General features: G+C 43.6%; 1 protein-coding gene across 4 annotated transcripts in view; it reads left to right on the top strand.

The window, feature by feature from the left end:
* Positions 1–16520, top strand: part of LOC129853634 (AP-1 complex subunit beta-1-like) — a 50780-nt gene extending 34260 nt beyond the window's left edge. For all 4 annotated transcript variants that reach the window (XM_055919894.1, XM_055919895.1, XM_055919892.1 and 1 more), the window contains 4 exons: positions 4142–4226; positions 4740–4826; positions 7384–7538; positions 14637–16520. In XM_055919894.1, coding sequence (XP_055775869.1) covers positions 4142–4226; positions 4740–4826; positions 7384–7538; positions 14637–14711 — 402 coding nt within the window. In that variant the 3' untranslated portion in view covers positions 14712–16520. The remainder of the gene's footprint in view (positions 1–4141; positions 4227–4739; positions 4827–7383; positions 7539–14636) is intronic.
* Positions 16521–17573: the final 1053 nt, after the last annotated feature.

The following is a 17573-nucleotide window of genomic DNA, read 5'->3' as shown; positions in this document are numbered from 1 at the left end:
AAATTTCCATCGCTAACTATAACATTTTCCGACAAAGAACTGCCAAAGGGGGTGGAGTTAGCCTGCAGAGTTCTGTCATACTATCCAGGTCTGTGCCCAAACAATTCTAGCTTCTACTTTAAAAAATCCACCTTTCCAGAAATAAGTCTCTCACTGTTGTTGCTTGTTATAGACCCCCCTCAGCCCCCAGCTATGCCCTGGACACCATATGTGAATTGATTGCCCCCAATCTATCTTCAGAGTTCGTACCGTTAGGTGACCTAACTGGGACATGCTTAACACCCCAGCCGTCCTACAATCTAAGCTAGATGCCCTCAATCTCACAGAAATTATCAAGGGAACCTACCAGGTACAACCCTAAATCCGTAAGCATGGGCACCCTCTTAGATATCATCCTGACTGACTTTCCCTCTAAATACACCTCTGTTTGTCTTCAACCAGGATCTCAGCGATCACTGCCTCATTGCCTGCGTGCGTAATGGGTCCGCGGTCAAACGACCACCCCTCATCACTATCAAACGCTCCCTAAAATACTTCAGCGAGCAGGCCTTTCTAATCGACCTGGCCCTGGTATCCTGGAAGGATATTGACCTCATCCCGTCAGTAGAGGATGCCTGGTTGCTCTTAAAAAGTGCTTTCCTCACTATCTTAAATAAGCATGCCCCATTCAAAAAATGTAGAACTAAGAACAGATATAGCCCGTGGTTCACCCCAGACTTGACTGCCTTTGACCAGCACAAAAACATCCAATGGCGTTCTGCATTAGCATCGAATAGCCCCGCGATATGCAACTTTTCAGGGAAGTCAGGAACCAATATACTCAGTCAGTTAGGAAAGCTAAGGCTAGCTTTTTCAAACAGAAATGTGCTTCCTGTAGCACTAATTCCAAAAAGTTTTGGGACACTGTAAAGTCCCATGGAGAATAAGAGCACCTCCTCCCAGCTGCCCACTGCACTGAGGATAGGAAACACAAACCACTGATAAATCTACAATAATCGATCATTTAAATAAGCATTTTTCTACGGCTGGCCATGCTTTCCAGCTGGCTACCCCTACCCCAGCCAACATTTCAGCACCCCCTTCAGCAACTTACCCAAGCCACCCCCCCCCGCCTCTCCTTCACCCAAATCCAGACAGCTGACGTTCTGAAAGAGCTGCAAAATCTGGATCCCTACAAATCAGCTGGGCTAGACAATCTGGACCCTCTCTTTCTAAAATTATCCGCCGAAATTGTTGCAAGACACTCTAGACCCTAACTGTTATAGATCTATATCCATCCTGCCCTGCCTTTTCTAAAATCTTCGAAAGCCAAGTTAACAAACAGATCACCGACCATTTTGCATAGTGGAGAAGGTACGGTGGGATTAAATCTGGTTTCCGGGCTGGTCATGGGTTCACCTCGCCACGCTCAAGGTCCTAAACGATATCATAACCACCATCGATAAAAGACAGTACTGTGCCGTCTTCATCGACCTGTCCAAGGCTTTCGACTCTGTCAATCACTGCATTCTTATCGGCAGACTCAATTGGCTTTGGCTTCTCAAATTACTGCCTTGCCTGGTTCACCAACTACTTCTCTGATAGAGTTCAGTGTGTCAAATCGGAGGGCCTGTTGTCCGGGCCTCTGGCCGTCTCTATGGGGCTGCCACAGGGTTCAATTCTCGGGCCGACTCTTTTCTCTGTATACATCAATGATGTCGCTCTTACTGCTGGTGACTCTCTGATCCACCTCTACGCAGATGACACCATTCTGTATACATCTGGCCCTTTGGACACTGTGATAACAAACCTCCAAACGAGCTTCAACGCTATACAGCACTACTTCTGTGGCCTCCAACTGCTCTTAAACGCAAGTCAAATTAAATGTATGCTCTTCAACCGATCACTGCCCGCACCCGCCCGCCCGTCTAGCATCACTACTCTGGACGGTTCTGACCTAGAATATGTGGACAACTACAAATACCTAGGTGTCTGGTTAGACTGTAAACTCTCCTTGCAGACTCACATTAAGCATCTACAATCCAAAATTAAATCTAGAATCGGCTTCCTATTTCACAACACAGCCTCCTTCAATCATGCTGCCAAACATACCCTCGTAAAACTGACTATCCTAGACTTCGGCGATGTCATTTACAAAATAGCCTCCAACACTCCTACTCAGCAAACTGGATGTTGTCTATCACAGTGCCATCCGTTTTGTCACCAAAGCCCCATATACTACCCACCACTGCGGCCTGTATGCGCTCGTTGGCTCGCCCTCACTACATATTCGTCTCAGCTCACTGGTCACCATAACAACACCCACCCATAGCACGTGCTCCAGCAGGTATATTTCACTGGTCATCCCCAAAGCCAACACTTCCTTTGGCCTCCTTTCCTTCCAGTTCTCTGCTGCCAATGACTGGAACGAATTGCAAAAATCCCTGAAGCTGGAGTCTTGTTTCTCCCTCTAACTTTAAGCATCAGCTGTCAGAGCTGTACCTGTACACAGCCAATCTGTAAATCGCACACCCAACTACCTCATCCCCATATTATTACTTACCCTCTTTCTCTTTTGCACCCAGTATCTCTACTTGCACATCATCTGCACATCTATCACTCCAGTGTTAATGTTAAATTGTAATTATTTCAACTCTATGGCCTATTTATTGCCTACCTCCCTACTCTTCTACATTTGCACATACTGTACATAGATTTTTTTCTATTGTTATTGACTGTACATTTGTTTGTAATTCTTGTTTTTGTTGTACTGCTTTGCTTTATCTTGGCCGGGTCGCAGTTGTAAATGAGAATTTGTTCTCAACTGGCCTACCTGGTTAAATAAAGGTGCAATAAAAAATATATATACTCAAGTAAAATAATAAATAATTTCAAATTCCTTATATTTAGCAAACCAGACGGCACAATTGTCTTGTTTTTATTTTATTTGCGGATAGCCAGGGCACAAACTCATAATTTACAGACAAAGCATTCTTGTTTAGTGAGTCCGCCAGATCAGAGGCAGTAGGGATGATCAGGGATGTTCTCTTGATATGTGTGTGAATTGGACCATTTTCCTGTCCTGCTAAGCATTCAAAAGGTAACGTGTACTTTTGGGGTTCAGGGGAAATGTAAAGTAAATGTTGTCAAAAATATCAATCGTAAAGTACAGATACCCCCAAAAACTACTTAAGCAGTACTTTAAAGTATTTTTACTTAAGTACTTTACACCACTGCTGACAGTTATTTAACCAACAGTCACTTTCTCACTTTACCTGATGGAAATGCTGTACTCATCACTGCTTAACTATTTGTTCCATACAGGCCCAAGACCTGTATGATTGTACTGTAGGCTACAAACACACATAGTTTAGCAGCAGTGATGTTTCCATTAAGCAATGTACTTTTATGATCCAGAAGTTGTGTGAAGGTTAGAGAGAGACGTAAGGGAGACCCAGGGATACAGTGTACCCCCACTGCAGTCCAGACAGCCTGGCAGGCAGGCACTGCATCAACAGAGCACCAATATTCCCTCATAAATTATTCAGAGAATTTCTCTTGTCATCCCCCTCCACCCCGCAGGCTTAACTCAACCTCATTGTCCTCATCACTCTTCTATAGAGCAGTCCGATCGATACGGTGACCGCTCCACAAAGTTCTTAGAGTAGACTGTGGATGTGTCCCAAATCGCACCCTATTCCCTATATAGTGCCCCTATGGGCCCTGGTCAAAGGTATTGCACCATAAAGGGAATAGGGTGCCATTTGGGATGCATTCTATGTTAGGTTTCAATGACGATGTAGTCAAATTGCCTTTTTAGGCATCATCTGGTCTAAGGCCAAATAAAATCATTTGTAGCATGGTATCTTCATTCTCATAGAAAACAGAAGGGATGGAACTAAGGGAGGAATAAGAGATGTTGCCTTAAACAGGCCTGACAGATCGAGAAAGGGAGGGAGAGAGCATCTCCTTGTGTAGTGGAATATGGAGTGCAGCGTATGCTATCGTGTGTGTCATATCCACAGGACAATAACATCTCTTGTTCAATAACCCCACGCATGCCCTGCAGTGTGTATCCTTTCAGACTACTTGAAAACAATGAGTCATTGATTGCCCCTTCATCTCTCCATCCCCCCTCCCCTCTATGTAATCACTCTAACAGGTGGCTGTGAAGAACAACATTGACGTCTTCTACTTCAGCTGCCAATACCCCATCAGCATGCTGTTTGTGGAAGATGGAAAGATGGGTGAGTGTACCTGAATGGACTACTCAGTGAATCATGGTTTTGCTGTCTTTTCCATAGCTTCAAGCCAGGCCGACGCCAACCCGTGACTATTACGTCAATCTCAGGAAAGCCTTTTGTCTGAGTTCCGTGTGCAGAAAACAATCTAGTCATGCATTTGCTCTCAGATCACACATCTGTGACATTGGTTCCAATTTCCCCTGTTGTGTTCCTACTCTGGTTGATTCAACCTGGGGGAATGTGGTGGTGTTTGTCCCCCTGTGGAGGTTCCAGATGGGGCGAGCAGTAGGAACGCTGCTGGAGGCTGGGAGCTAATGCTCCGGATCCTAAAAGCACAGCAGGACCGGCGTTGTTCAGCACAACAACAAACTGTTTACCGTTCATTTGTTTCTTATTTCCGTTTGCTTTCTCGTTCAGTCTCCCTCTCATTCTGCTCTCTCTCTCCCTCCTTTCTTTCTTTTTTCCTCTTTCTCATTCCTGCCCCCCGTCTTCACTCTTCTTTGTATCTCTCCCCAGAGCGACAGGTGTTCCTGGCCACATGGAAAGACATTCCTAGCGACAACGAGTCTCAGTTCCAGATCCAAGACTGTCATCTCAACTCAGGTGAGACAGACCGAGACAAAGAAGGGTTTGCAGGGATAAAAGGAGAGGAGAGAGGAGGAGAATGTGCACCACCTGCTTTATGTGTTGAGACAGCTTGGCATGTGACCTCTGTGGAAACAGACTGGGAGCTCTGACAGAAACACGCACCATCTACAGTGCCTTCAGAAAGTATTCATACCCCTTAACTTATTCCACATCGTGTTATGTTACAGCCTGACTTCTAAACTTTCTCACCCATCTATTCACAATACCCCATAATGACAAAGTAAAGACATGTTTTTAGAGATTTTTGTAAATGTATTGAAAATGAACTACAAAAATATCAAATTTACATAAGTATTTACACCTCTGAGTCAATACATGTTCAAATCATCTTTGGCAGCGATTAGAGCTGTAAGTCTAAGAGCTGTGCACACCTGGATTGTACAATATTGGCAAATTTTTTAAATAAAAAAATATATTAAAAAAAGAATACATTCAAGAAATGTCATGTTGGTTGCTGATCATTGCTTGACAGCCATTTTCAAGTCTTGCCATAGATTTTCAAGCAAATTTAAGTCCAAACTAACTAGGCCACTCAGGAACATTCAATGTTGTCTTGATAAGCAACTCCAGTGTATTTGCTTTTGTATTTTAGGTTCTTGTTTTGCTGAAAGGTGAATTTGTCTCCCAGTGTCTGTTGGAAAGCCGACTGAACCAGGTTTTCCTCTAAGATATTGCCTGTGCGTAGCTCTATTCCGTTTATTTTATCCAAAACTAAAAACTCCCTAGTACTTGCTGATGGCCAGCATACCCATAACATGATGCAGCCACCACCATACTAGAAAATATTAAGTGGTACTCTGATGTGATGTGTTGGAATTGCCCCAAATGCATTGTGTTCAGGACATAAAGTAAATTTATTTGCCACATTTTTTGCAGTTTTACTTTAGTGCCTTATTGCAAACAGGATGCATGTTTTGGAATATTTTATTTATTCTGTACAGGCTTCCTACTTTTCAATATAGTTACTCTATAATACTAACCTAAATGACAATGTTGTTGATCTAGCTTAATTTTCTTTTATCACAGCCATTAAACTCCGTAACTGTTTTAAAGTCACCATTGCCTCTTGGTGAAATCACTGAGTGCTTTCCTTCCTCTCCGGCAACTGAGTTGGGAAGGACATCTGTATCTTCGTAGTGACTGGGTGTATTGATACACCATTCAAAGTGTAATTAATAAGTTCACCATGCTCAAAGGGATATTCTATGTATGTGTTTTTATTTTTACCCATCTACCAATAGGTGCCCTTCTTTGTGAGGCATTGGAAAACCTCCCTGGTCTTTGTGGTTGAATCTGTGTTTGAAATTCACTGCTCGACTGAGGGACCTTACAATTATCTGTATGTGTGGGGTGCAGAGATGAGGTAGTCATTCAAAAATATGTTAAACACTATTATTGTACACAGAGTGAGTCCATACAACTTATTATGTGACTTGTTTAGCACATTTTTACTCCTGAACTTATTGTCATAACAAAGGGGTTGAATATTTAATGACTCAAGACATTTTCGCTTTTTATTTTTAATGAATTTGTAAGAAGTTCTGAACCTAATTCCACTTTGACATCTTGGGGTATGGTGTGTGTGTGTGTTGGCCACTGACATCTCAATTTTAATACATTATAAATTCAGGCTCTAACCGCAAAATGTGTAAAAGCCGAGGGATGTGAACACTTTGACAGCACTGCGTCTGATGGATATATTTAGTTAACTTATGGCCTGCTGGCCTTATTTACATGTGATAATCTGGTTTTACACCACCATGAAAACCGCTATGTCTGAGCTAAATGACTAATGACGGCTCATACTATATTACCCCGAATAGATTGAATTTCCTTTTAAGGTGAAAATGTATGATTAAGACATTACTGTAGCGTGACAGTGAGACAGACACGCACCTTGGACAAGTTAATTGAGTATATCTTTGCCATGCAGGTAGTTTGAAACAGTCACTGTTACTGAAAATGTAGTTACCATTTTGAATGCAAAGGCAAGGGCTTAGACTATGGCAGCGTTTCATCAGTGCTCTCTGCAGATGAGTAAAGTCACAGCCCATGAAAAGTGAATTCTGTGAGAAATAGAGCTAGGACAGTTTATAGAGTATGAAGTGAGAAAGGACCCAGACTTTAGTCTACTGCCTGCCTTCCCAGAGCCGATGATGATTAATGACAGCAGCCTGGTTTTCATTATGGTCCTGATTGCAATGCCGTCCCCAAGCCCCTTCCCATTAAAGCTGAACAGTAGTATGGCTGAAGGTCCAGGTTCAGCTCTCTACATGGAGCCATCATATTGCACCGGTCTGATCCCCTCATGTACAGTTGACCGCTTGTAACACAAGCCTACCGACACTCCGAGGCTAATTATCAACACTTGGAGAACACTGTTTTCACATCATCTGCAGATGGAGTTGAACCGTTGTTTGCCTGGGAGTTTTAAAATGTTAACGGTGTATTTCAAGTTTGAGAAGAAGTGACCATTGTGATTTAAGGGCTATTCTCTTGTCCCCCTAAACAGAGGCAGCCAGCAACAAGCTGCAGGGCAGTAACATCTTCACCATAGCCAAGCGCACGGTGGAGGGCCAGGATATGCTTTACATGTCCATCAAACTGTCCAACGGCATCTGGGTGCTGGCTGAGCTGAAGGTGCAGGCTGGAAACCCCAACTACACGGTGAGTTCAGGGACAAGGAGGGACGGATAACAACATTACTAACGGAAAGAGAAATCTATGAAAGCGTGGAGTGGGCAGTGTTGTAGTTTACCAAGCTACTAAAGCTACCCTTAAGAATAGTATAGTTTACTTAACTACTTTTTCAAAGTAACGGCACAGCCAGAAGAGGACTGGCCACCCCTCATAGCCTGGTTCCTCTCTAGGTTTCTTCCTAGGTTCTGGCCTTTTCTAGGGAGTTTTCCTAGCCACCATGCTTCTACACCTAAATTGCTTGCTGTTTGGGGTTTTAGGCTGGGTTTCTGTACAGCACTTTGAGATATCAGCTGATGTAAGAAGGGCTTTATAAATACATTTGATAGTTAACCACACCACCATTCAAAAGTTTGGGATTGCTTAGAAATGTCCTTGTTTTCCATGAAAACATACACTACCGGTCAAAGATTTTAGAACACCAACTCATTCAAGGGTTTTTCTTTATTTTTTTACTATTTTCTACATTATAGAATAATAGTGAAGACATCGAAACTATGAAATAACACACATGGAATTATGTAGTAACCAAAAAAGTGTTACAAAAATCAAAATATATTTTGAGATTCTTCCAATAGCCACCCTTTGCCTTGATTACAGCTTTGCACACTCTTGGCATTCTCTCAACCAGCTTCATGAGGTAGTCACCTGGAATGCATTTCAATTAACAGGTGTGTCTTGTTAATTTGTGCAATGTCTTTCCTTAATGCGTTTGAGCCAATCAGTTGTGTTGTGAGAAGGTAGGGGTGGTATACAGAATATAGCCCTATTTGGTGGAAGACCAAATCCACATTATGGCAAGAACAGCTCAAATAAGCAAAGAGAAATGACAGTCCATCATTACTTTAAGACATGAAGGTCAGTCAATCTGGAAAACCATCAAGCGCTATGATGAAACTGGCTCTCATGAGGACCGCCACAGGAATGAAAGACCCAGAGTTACCTCTGCTGCAGAGGACAAGTTCAGTAGAGTTACCAGTCTCAGAAATTGCAGCCCAAATAAATGCTTCAGAGTTCAAGCAACAGACATATCTCAACATCAACTGTTCAGAGGAGACCGTGTGAATTAGGCCTTCATGGTCGAGTTGCTGCAAAGAAACCACTACTAAAGGACAACAATAAGAAGAAGAGACTTGCTTGTGCCAAGAAACACGAGCAATGGACATTAGACCGATGGAAATTTGTCCTTTGGTCTGGAGTCCAAATTGGAGATTTTTTGTTCCAACCGCCGTGTCTTTGTGAGACACGGTGTGGGTGAACGGACAATCTCTGCATGTGTACTTCCCACCGTAAAGCATGGAGGAGGTGTTATGGTGTGGGGGTGCTTTGCTGGTGACACTGTCTGATTTATTTAGAATTCAAGGCACACTTAACCAGAATGGTTACCACAGCATTCTGCAGCGATACGCCATCCCATCTGTGTGCTTTCGGGAGCTTTTAACAAAATGTGTCTGGCAGAACGGGTGGAGGATGAGGGCTGCAGTAGATATCTCAGAGGGGAGTGAGGCCTATGAGGGTTTTATAAATAAGCATCACCCAGTGGGTCTTGTGACGGGTATACAGAGATGACCAGTTTACAGAGGAATATAGAGTGCAGTGATGTGTCCTATAAGGAGCATTGGTGGCAAATCTGATGGCTGAATGGTGAAGAACATCTAGCCGCTTGAGAGCACCCTTACCTGCCGATCTATAAATGATGTCTCTGTTATCTAGCATGGGTCATCTGAATCAGGGTTAGTTTGGCAGCTAGGGTGAACTACCGCTCTTTGAGAGCGGTAGTTAGCAAACCAGGCCAAAGACCCCTCAGACACCAATACCCACAAGAATGAAATGGTCTACCGTATCAAAAGCTTTGCCTAAGTCAATAAAAATAGCAGCACAACATTGCTTAGAATCAAGGGCAATGGTGACATTATTTAGGACATTTAAGGTTGCAGTGACACATCCATAACCTGAGCGGAAACCAGATTGCACACCAGAGAGAATACGATAGACATCAAGAAAGCCAGTCATTTGATTATAGACAAGTTTTTCCAACACTTTTGATAAACAGGGCAACATAGAAATAGACCTATAACAGTTAGGATCAGCTTGATCTCCCCCTTTTCAATAAAGGACGAAGCGTGGCTGCCTCCCCAGAAAGGAGAGACAGGTTAAAAAGATCGGAGATAGGCTTGGCGACGATAGGGGCAACAACCTTAAAGAAGAAAAAACCAGATGATTTTTTTGGGGGTCAAGTTTTAGGAGCTCCTTTAGCACCTCGGATTCAGTGACTGCCTGCAGGGTGAAGGTTTGTTGCTGTGCTTTGGGTTTGGAGCTGTGCTTTGTGTCATTGTCCTGTTACAGGAGGAAATTGGCTCCAATTAAGCGCTGTCCACAGGGTATGGCATGGCGTTGCAGAATGGAGTGATAGCCTTCCTTCTTCAAGATCCCTTTTACCCTGTACAAATCTTCAATTGTTGTGAAGAAGACTTCAGGGCGCCCAAGAAAGTCCAGCAAGCGCCAGGATCGTCTCCTAAAGTTGATTCAGCTGCGGGATCGGGGCACCACCAGTACAGAGCTTGCTCAGGAATGGCAGCAGGCAGGTGTGAGTGCATCAGCCCTGTGTCATGCCAACAGTAAAGCATCCTGAGACCATTCATGTGTGGGGTTGCTTCTCAGCCAAGGGAGTGGGCTCACTCACAATTTTGCCTAAGAACACAGCCATGAATAAAGAATGGTACCAACACATCCTCCAAGAGCGACTTCCCCCAACCATCCAGGAACAGTTTGGTGACGAACAATGCCTGATGGAGCACCTTGCCATAAGGCAAAAGTGATAACTAAGTGGCTCGGGGAACAAAACATCGATATTTTGGGCGGTGTTGCCAACTAATTTTCAGGGTAAGTTGCTAGAGGCAGGTTGATTTGTTGCTAAATGACGTTGTGATGTCATTGCGGGATAACGTAAAACTGCGTCATTATGTAGAATACACAATAACATTACTCAAATTGACTGGCCAGCTCGACAAAAAATATGATTTGACATTTGTTCAGGTACAGACTCCCACACTTTACTGTACTTCTGGCTGTACAATTTTGATTGAGACATGTTGATTGATGTTGTAAGTTCTGTTCAAGATCAAACATTCGTGACCAACTATATTCATTGGGTTTGGCTCATCAAACCCGTACTACTGCTGCAGTCAGCCAACAATGATTTGCAATTTGCTGAAATTGCTGCTGCCTGTGCACGAGCTGAGTGCCTGCTGCTCACGTCACTCACAATGCACTTTTGCAGCCCGGCAGATGTGTTGTGACTGAGTGTGTGACAGAGAAAATCGTTTTTGTGTCATTTAGAGTTTAAATGCGTGCATTTTAGCGTTTGAGTCACTTTTCCAAATACAATTTTAAAAGTAGCTAAATTTGTTGCTAGGTGCTGTTTGGAAGAAAAGAAAGTTGCCAGGTTAGTCTGAAAAGTTGCTAAATCTAGCAACAAAATTGCTAAATTGGCGTCACTAATTTTGGGTCCATGGCCAGGAAACTCCCCAGACCTTAATCCCATTGAGAACTTGTGCTCAATCCTCAAGAGGTGGGTAGACAAACAAAACCCCACAAATTCTGACAAACTCCAAGCATTGATTATGCAAGAATGGGCTGCGTCAGGATGTGGCCCAGAAGTTAATTGACAGCATGCCAGGGCGGATTGCAGAGGTCTTGAAAAAAAAGGGTCAACACTGCAAATATTGACTCTTTGCATCAACTTCATGTAATTGTCAATAAAAGCCTTTGACACTTATGAAATGCTTGTAATTATACTTCATTATTCCATAGTAACATCTGAAAAAAATATCTAAAGACACTGAAGCAGCGAACTTTGTGGAAATTAATATTTGTGTCATTCTCAACTTTTGGCCACGACTGTAGTTACATTTACATTTGAGTACTTTATCCAGAGCATACATTTTCCTACTTTTCCAAACTGGTCTCCCATGGGGCATACATGTAGATCACTACTCCTGAACACTGGGAGTGAATAAGAATAACTTCAGCAACGGCAGAGAGGGAGGGGAAAGGTTGATGGGGATGAGAAAGGAAACTGATCAACAGCGTGTATGAATAAGAATGAATGGAAAAAGGTAGATTAGAATGAAAGATGTGGGAACATGTGAGTTGAACATGAGTTAAGGGGGTTAAGACATGAACTAATGAGAAGAAGGATGGAGTGGTGAAGTGTGATGAGGAGATAATGATTGATAGCAGAGTGACAGGGGCACGTATGAGTGTTTCTGGTTGGCGATTCATCATCATTACCATCTCTGTTCTTCATTAAGTCTCTATGCTAGGTCTTTCTCCTGAGGAGTCTCTTTGTTTGTGTGTGTGTGTGTATGTTTCTGTTGTGATGCATGTGGGTGTGTCAGTATACCGCTGTCTGCTCACTTGTTTTAATAGCTGTAGCCCAGATTATTGTGCCTGACTAGTTCATAACAGTGACCTTGATGTGACCCCTCAGTCTCATGTTTTTATTCATGAGGAGAAAGCATTTACTGTCCCTCTTTGTTTCCCCCAGTTCAGATGACTCCATTTATGGCATTCAATCTGTCTTAGACTATCTGTTTCAAATGTAGATTTTAAATTGAAATCCTCCACTGTTCATTATTGGGGATTCAGCTTGACTCATCCATCAGTGGTTTAAGCCTCTGGATTTGGCTAATTTGGTATTTTATTTTCATTCAGGAGATACAAGGCTTTTCAGTCAGACATGAAATGACTCAAGTGAGGTGTTTGATCAATCCCTGACTGTTTGTCTTATCATTTTTGTTTGGTGTTTTTGTTTTTCTGTCTCTGATGGTGATTGGTTTAGTTTCTTTCGTGTCCCACTCAACCTGAACTATCTGGATTCACCCTCTTTCTGTCAGTTGCCTCCTTCCGTGTGTCTGTGTCTTTCTTCTGGTCTGTCTCGGTCCGCTGGGCTGAGGCCCATAAGACTCTCTTCCTCCCTACAGATGGTCACCATCAGAAGCTCTGTGTCCAACACTAAAGATGCTACATCTGCCTGTGTGCAGAATGCATGCTCTCTCTCCTCCCTGTGCTGCTGCACGCTCCGTACGACATGTGAATATCAACCAGACGCACCCTTGTGTTGAGCGGCTATTTTTAGCCTGTGAAAAGAACACTTTTTGGATTTTACTCAGCCTGTGGGAAGATTCCACAGCTTCCTTTAGAAAGGCAGTAAAGCTAAGAGCTATGCCAGGGATCATTATGGCGATAATGACCCTAACTCTATACTAACTTCGTCTACTCTAACCTGATGTTGCTCAGCCCAAGGCTCCTCCAGCACCCTACCTAATTGGTCCCAGTTGTCCCATGATACTTAGCGCTACCTTTTGAAGTGGAGCGGAAGACCCTCGCCTCCTGTCCCCATGGCAATGGCATGACCAATGGCAGAGTGGCTAATTGCAGTGGTGTGGGAGAATGCTGAATGCTGCTCTGGCACAGCCACCATCACGACCGTGCCATCTTTCATCTCTCCTTTCTTCTCTCTCGCTCTCTCTCATATCCACTTATATGGTTCAGCAATCTGAGCATCTTTACGTTTTCCTACGTCTCCTGCACACCTCCAACCGTTCCCCATCCACTACCCACCTGTCATGTTTCTACCAATCCCTATTCTCCAACGCTAATTCTCATATTGACTCAGACAGGAAAATTATTCAGCAGCATTTACAAAGCCTTAAGCAGAATGCCCACCATGTAACCTTGCTGATCAGACCTTTTCTACAAACTGTCTTAATAAGCTGATCCAAACACCTGCCAGCATAGCCTTGTTTAGAGAGAGAAGAAGAGAGAGATTCTGACTAATCACACCAGCAGTGCTATGCATTAGTGCAGAGCCGGGGGGGGGGGGGGGGGTTGTGCAGTGGTCCTACTAGTCTAGAGCAGAGCTGTGGAATGTACCAACGCGGTGCTGGAGGAACTGCCATTGCCTATGGCGCATCAGTGTGATCTCCTGTCCTATTGGCCAGAGAAGGACCAGGTCCCTGTCTGATGGGACTTCAAATGCCTCTGGCCAGTTTACTGATAACTGTTAATAGAACTGGTAAGCACGAGCCAAACGGAACTCTCTAGATCAACACACAATCCCTGGCACCTCAAACACACAGCTGCTGCAGTAGTACTGCATCAAACACATGACTACAGTACTGCCAGCATGTGCTCCCTTTCAAAACACTGCGCTGGGAATATATTCGTTTTCCTGTGTGAGCTCTGATGAAAAGGAAACCGCCTCCCACAGCCGTATTAGATCCTGCAGCAACAGACTCACTAAACATCACAAGCTGAAGGGGGGTTGAGAGGGAATGAGGGACAGTTATTTATTTTTCTTCTCTTTTTCCGCTCCAAGCTGATAAGATGTAATAAAAGGCAGCATTTATAATGCTAATGAATTCTCCCCTGCAAATAAAATGAAATGCCTCTGCTAAAATCGGGGGAGTAAGTTATTCACCCTTTTTTCTCCTCTTCACACATGAGTAGGTGAAGCTGCTGAAATAATTACAGCGCTTGTTAAACAGACAGTGCTTAAACTCCAGCCATTACAGTTGCAATGGACTAGCTGACTAGACTAGCATATCTAAAGGAGCTTTTCTTGAAGGTATGAAAGAGTGGCCAGGCGCATTAGCCTTTATCCCGTCTATACAGCTTTCATCATTCCTGAAGCGGCTCTCGCTGTTAAAAGGATGTTCGGTCGCGTAATGACCAGGAAAGTGTGATTCTGTTTTATTTCACTCGACTATAGTTAGTCTCTCAAAGCACTTGACTCCTGAGAAAGACGAGGGCAGCAGTTGCTCCACCGGGATGATGATGATTAGCTGTTTTTGTTGGTTTTGTTATTAGATAGAAAATGTATATTGTTGACTGTGTGCCTAGCTTTTCTGTCTTTCTAAAAGAAAATGAATGGTTTCTACCTGTTTGTTCTCTGGCATGTCAAAGTGTATCTGAACTAGAGGTCCTCTCAACACGTAACACCTGGCTAACAGAAACAGACCAGCATGTCCTTGACCAGCCAGACCATGTCTCTTCTCTCCTCAGATCTCTCTGAAGTGCAGAGCCCCAGAGGTGTCCCAGTGTGTGTTCCAGTGCTACGAGGCAGTGCTGAACAACTGAACCCCTGACAGGGCTGAAGTAGGGGGGAATCCTGAGGCATGGGGACTGGCCCTGACTGGAAGGAGCTCCTGGACCCCCAACCCCCCCTCTGACCCTCTCCTCCCCCTCCTCCTGACCTACAGGCTTCTGAAAGGCCCTTTTTCTTTGTAGAATCTCCAACCCTGCTGTCTGTGTGCCCTCCCTGGGATCCCTGGTTTCTGTTTGTTCTCTGTCTGTCACCCAATCATTTACCCTCCTCCTCTCTACAAGTCCTTATCTGATTCAAACTATGTCCATTTTTAAAACTGCTGACGTCTCTGGCCCACATGATCCCAAAGCTTTCTATAGACCCATTTTTTTTTTCACTCACGTCAATAGTTGGGACTGGCCTTTGACTTCACCTTCACCTGTGGTTGTATGTGGGTGGGTGTTTCCCATTAACCCACCCAGTCAAGTCTGTTTTCAATGAGACATCACCACCCAGTCAGATCTCCCTTCTCCCTTATATGATGGCTTAACCCCAGTTCAACCCCTGCTGCTCTGATCCAGTCCACCCTCCTCCCATGAGCCTCTAGTCTGATGGGACACCTGGGAGATGTGTTCAGACCGTGCTGTTAGAGGAGGAGGCTGGGATGCGATTCTATCTCGTTGTGACTGTTTCTCCGTATCTCCCCCCGATGCCTCTTCTCATGATTATCTCGCCTTGCATCTCTGCAAATTAGTACCTATATTTAGTGTGTGTGTAATTAGCAGTTCAATCTCCACTGTCAGCAAACCTCAGTGCTTCACATTAAAATGTGACAGTACAGACTGTTTTTCCACATCTCTGGGCTGTGAAACACTTGCTGTGTTGCTGTTCTGTCACCTCACAACTTCCTCTCAATGTCTCCACACACAATGCTCTCTCAGATACGTTCCTCCTTCTTGTTTTAAAGGGAATTTGATGTCCCAGCTAGTAAAAGACACTAAATGGTCCATGTGTGGCTAGTTTGTTGTTGGCTCATGCCATTGGTGTGCCCATTGTTTTTTTGTTGTTGTACAGAACCTCTGCTGTTTCTCGCTCTCTCACTATCCCCCCCCCCCCCCCCCCCCCCCCATGTGTGTGCATGTATTTGTGTGTTGGGTTGTGCATGTGTGCTAATTGTTAATTCCGAGGGTTGGAGCAATGTATAATCATCACTACTATATACAATACCTGTCTCTCCCAAATGCCTTGCACCTTTCCTCTCCTCATTCCATTATCTATTCCTGACTTTGTTTGTAGTGTAATTAGATGTTTAACTCTGGGCAGGCTAGTGAGGGCCACAGAGGTTTGGGGATGTTTCTGCTTTGTGCTCTGTCAATCAGTGTTCCATGGGCTCTGCCACTTTGTTGCCTTCTCCCCTCTTAGCTGGTCAAATACCTCTGCCACCTGTCATAAAGTGGCTTCTAACCACCTGTATGTTCTGTACTTGACCTGTATAGGAAACTACATGTATAGGTAGCACACATCATGAAGTCTTTTGTATGAAGAAAATCAGAACAACTCAACTTCACCAGTCTTGTTTTTACCTAGTGTCTCTTTGGGGAAATAATTGGATATTTAAACTTTTGAGTAATTGAATCAGAACTCTCTGGAACAGCTCCGAGGGAACTCACTATTTTACTGCATGGAGATTAGTGGATTTACATCTATCTGTCTGTCTGTCTGTCTGTCTGTGTGTGTGTGTGGCAAAAAGCTGACGTGTGTGTGTGATAAGCTGTAAAATAGCTGAAGGCGAAATCAATGTTTTTTTGACTGACTGTACATCATTTGAAACAGAACTATTAAAAATCAGATATATTCACAAATGCTTCAATTGTGATCTTTTCTGAATTCACTTGAGTCATCCATCAAGAATGGTATACCACATTGTTAAATAACCATTACGTAGGATGTATTATATTGTAAGAGTGAAGTAAAAAATAAAAAATAAATAAAAAAAGGACTAAGCCGATCACAACAGTGGTTAGTATTGTACTAGTGGAATTTACACTATCATGAGCAACTCTTCCACATTCTGCCACCTATGCAGACTGCTTGGACTGGCAGTACAGGACAGATTTAAGTCTTAAAAAAGGGGAAGACAAACAGAAGTTGTTTTTAAATTGTATTTTATGTACATGTTTCCAGCATAACTGGGTTCATGTGCATTATAGGCATTTTACCGTGACCTTCGAAAGGTACAGGACTGTCCACACTTGATTGAGTAAGTACTCTATTTTTACAGCATCGTTGGTCACCCTTCAAAAGAACAGCTTTGCATACTAATCCGATGCTCCCTCTTCTCTCATCCATGCGGCCATGAGTCCAGAGTGACGCTTTATCTGGAGCTCAGTGCTTTATTTATCCCCATGACGGACTGGGAGCTAGAAGATGGTAAGGTTTTGAAATGAATGCAACATGCAACGATTTTACTGAGTTGCAGTTCCTATAAGGAAATCAGTCAATTGAAATACATTCATTAGTCCCTAATCTATGGATTTCACATGTCTGGGAATACCGATATGCATCTGTTGGTCACAAATGCCTTTAAGTAGGAGCGTGGATCAGAAAACCAGTATCTGATGTGACCACCATTTGCTTCATGCAGTGTGACATCTCCTTCTCATAAAGTTGATCAGGCTGTTGATTGTGGCCTGTGGAATGTTGTCCCACTCCTCTTCAATGGCTGTGCAAAGTTGCTGGATAATGGCGGGAACTGGAACACACTGTTGTACACGTTGATCCAGAGCATCCCAAACACAGTCAATGGGTGATGTGTCTGGTGAGTATGCAGGCCATGGAAGAACTGGGACATTTTCAGCTTCCAGTAATTGTGTACAGATCCTTGCAGCGTGGGGCCGTGCTTTATCATGCTGAAA

This window comes from Salvelinus fontinalis, chromosome 4, assembly GCF_029448725.1.
Source record: "Salvelinus fontinalis isolate EN_2023a chromosome 4, ASM2944872v1, whole genome shotgun sequence".
NCBI classification, from domain to species: Eukaryota; Metazoa; Chordata; class Actinopteri; order Salmoniformes; family Salmonidae; genus Salvelinus; species Salvelinus fontinalis.
The sequence above is the reverse complement of the archived record's forward strand: the minus strand, read 5'-3'. Positions and strand labels throughout refer to the sequence as shown.